This window comes from Trichechus manatus, unplaced genomic scaffold (genome assembly GCF_000243295.1).
Source record: "Trichechus manatus latirostris isolate Lorelei unplaced genomic scaffold, TriManLat1.0 scaffold00240, whole genome shotgun sequence".
NCBI classification, from domain to species: domain Eukaryota; kingdom Metazoa; phylum Chordata; class Mammalia; order Sirenia; family Trichechidae; genus Trichechus; species Trichechus manatus.
Genome location: NW_004444176.1, coordinates 2,181,930 through 2,184,698, shown reverse-complemented (window position 1 = coordinate 2,184,698; position 2,769 = coordinate 2,181,930). Strand labels below are relative to the sequence as shown.

Below are 2,769 nucleotides of genomic sequence, written 5' to 3'. Positions count from 1 at the left end.
TCCAACATGATTACTAATGGCCCAGACCCCTCAGAATGAAGGTTTAGGTCACCCCCACCAGACAAAGAACCACAACCAGCTGAGGTGCTTGCTGAGGTCAAAGTAAATACGGAATGAGTGGTGTAAGAAGGTAGTTCTAAACACCAGTTACTACCATGTGACCAGTTGTAGAAATGAGGACTGTAATTATTTCTTCCTTGTATTTGTGCATCAATTTTTTTTTCTCTTCACTTATATGAGAAGTAAACAGGGTTAGTGCATTTTCAGTTGTTCACATGTTAGTTGTATCATGTTAGGAGCAAGTATGACTTTAGAATTGTCTTTATGTAGAGATTGTGTATGGTTTACGGAGCTTTGTACAGGTACCAAGGTGATAAGGGGTAGACTGTGATGGGTAAGGTTGTGAGTCAACTTGGCTGGGCCATGATTCTCAGTGGTTTGGCAGTTATATAATGATGTATTTTGACACTTATGTAATGGTGTAATTTGGCAGTTATGTAATGACATAGTCATCCTCCATGATGTGATCAGCCAATTAGTTGTAAGGGTAGTTTCCTCAGGGGTGTGGCCTGCATCCAATATATATATGGATGTTCTGGCAAAGCTCACTCACTTGCTCTGGATCCTGTGCCCAGCTTGTCTTATCTGACCACCAGTTCTTGGGACTTCAGCCAGCGACCTGTTTTACTGTCTGCCAGTCTTGAGATTTGCCGGCCTCCACCACCAGTGAGCTAGTGGCCTGATGTCTGACCTGCTGATCTTGGGTTCATGAGCCCCCGCATATACGTGAATCAGGAGAAGCCTGCAGCCTGACACCTGACCAAAGGACTGTGACTTGCCAGCCTCTACAACCATGTAAGCCATTTCCCTGAGACAAACATATGTATATATATATATATATATCAATCTTTCTGATTGACCATTTCACAACTACATAGCTGAACCTCGTCCCTCCACTGGTCCCCCATTTCAATATCCAAGCTTGAGTAAAGTACATGAATAGTTATTTCATGGCATGACCTGACTCTTCTGGGACACACAAAAATGTCTTAATAATGCTTTTCAGTGGGCACTTAGTATGTGTCAGTTACTTTAAACATTTTGCCTTATTTAGTCCTTAAAACAAATCTGTGAAGTAGGTACTATCACCCCATTATAAAGACAAGGAAATCAAAGCCTAAAATTGTTAGGTATCTCACCCAGCATGACATAGCTTGTACATCAAGGTACTAGTTGATCCTAAGGAGTCTGAATCCAAAATGCAAGCTTGTGTCAATTATAGTATACTGCTGAAATATTTAAGACAATGACTGAAATTGCCTTCTTAGAGAGAGAGAAAGAATTTTTGTAACCCTCTGTAATCTTCTGCCATCTCCACATACATTCTGTAATTATTTATTGACATCACCTATAACATAGATCATTATTATTTTCCCAGGTCTCATCTTGTCCTGGTGGTCCTTCAAAAACATGTCCATAGCCAAGGCCTGGAACAGCTCCTCGGTGACCTTGTTCATCCTCCTGGGATTCAAAGACCATCCAGAACTGCAAGTCCTCCTCTTTGTGACCTTGCTGGTCATCTATCTTGTAACCCTGGCCTGGAATCTGGCCCTCATTTTTCTAATCAAAAGTGACACCCATCTGCACGCGCCCATGTACTTCTTCCTCAGCAACTTGTCTTTCATTGATATCTGCTATTCTTCCACAGTGGCTCCCAAGATGCTCATTGATTTCTTCCGGGCACAGAAGACCATATCATCAGTGGGCTGTGCTGTTCAATTTTTTTTCTTTGTCGGCATGGGTCTAACCGAGTGCTTCCTCCTGACTGCTATGGCATATGACCGATATGCAGCCATCTCTAGCCCCCTGCTCTACACCGTAATCATGTCCCAGGGCCTCTGTACTCAAATGGTGGTTGGGGCTTACGCTGGTGGCTTCCTGAGTTTCCTGATCCAGGCCACCTCCATATTTCGACTCCACTTCTGTGGACCCAACATCATCAATCATTTTTTCTGTGATCTCCCACCGGTATTGGCACTTTCTTGCTCTGACACTTTCCTCAGTCAAGTGGTGAATTTCCTGGTAGTGGTTGCTGTCGGAGGGACATCGTTCCTCATCCTTCTCATCTCCTACAGTTACATAGTGTCTGCTATCTTGAAGATCCGTTCAGTGGAAGGCCAATGGAAAGCTTTTAATACCTGTGCCTCACATCTGATGGTGGTGACTCTGTTGTTTGGGACGGCCCTTTTCATGTACCTGCGACCCAGCTCCAGCTACTCACTTGGCAGGGACAAGGTAGTATCTGTGTTCTATTCGCTGGTGATCCCTGTGTTGAACCCTCTCATTTACAGTTTGAGGAACAAAGAGATCAAAGATGCCCTGTTGAAGGTGCTGAGAAGAAGAAAGTGTTCTCCCAGGTCTTAAGTGATAATATATCTCTCCCAATTGCTGGAGACTAAATGATCCATGGCATCCACCTCCACCTCTGCCTTAGGCAAGGGGGACATTCCATGTTCATATTTGAAAACGAAGGCTCCTCCAGCCAGATTCCTTTCACCTTTTCTTATGGTTACCTGTCTATCAACTCCACCAAGAATAGCTAAAAAGGGGGAAGGATTTCTTCAGCAAAAAATCCTATCCTATATTGTTGATGTTTTGTGAGATTGTTAAACATTGTCATAGGGCAACATTTGTAGTAACTGTTAAATGAGAAACTATTTTGTTCTGTAAGCCTTCATCTTAAGTGAGAATAACAGCACAATTGGAAGA

The 2,769-nt window shown here is 43.1% G+C and overlaps 1 protein-coding gene across 1 annotated transcript; it reads left to right on the top strand.

The window, feature by feature from the left end:
• The first annotated feature begins 1,451 nt into the window (after window positions 1–1,451).
• Window positions 1,452–2,591, top strand: LOC101355499 (olfactory receptor 5A1). The gene has a single exon (XM_004389294.3). The coding sequence runs from the start codon at window positions 1,471–1,473 to the stop codon at window positions 2,422–2,424; it is 954 nt and encodes a 317-aa protein (XP_004389351.1). The 5' UTR covers window positions 1,452–1,470; the 3' UTR covers window positions 2,425–2,591.
• Window positions 2,592–2,769: the final 178 nt, after the last annotated feature.

Bases quoted from the DNA above. Each gene is read 5' to 3' on its own strand.
- LOC101355499 (XM_004389294.3), top strand. From the start codon at position 1,471: ATGTCCATAGCCAAGGCCTGGAACAGCTCCTCGGTGACCTTGTTCATC.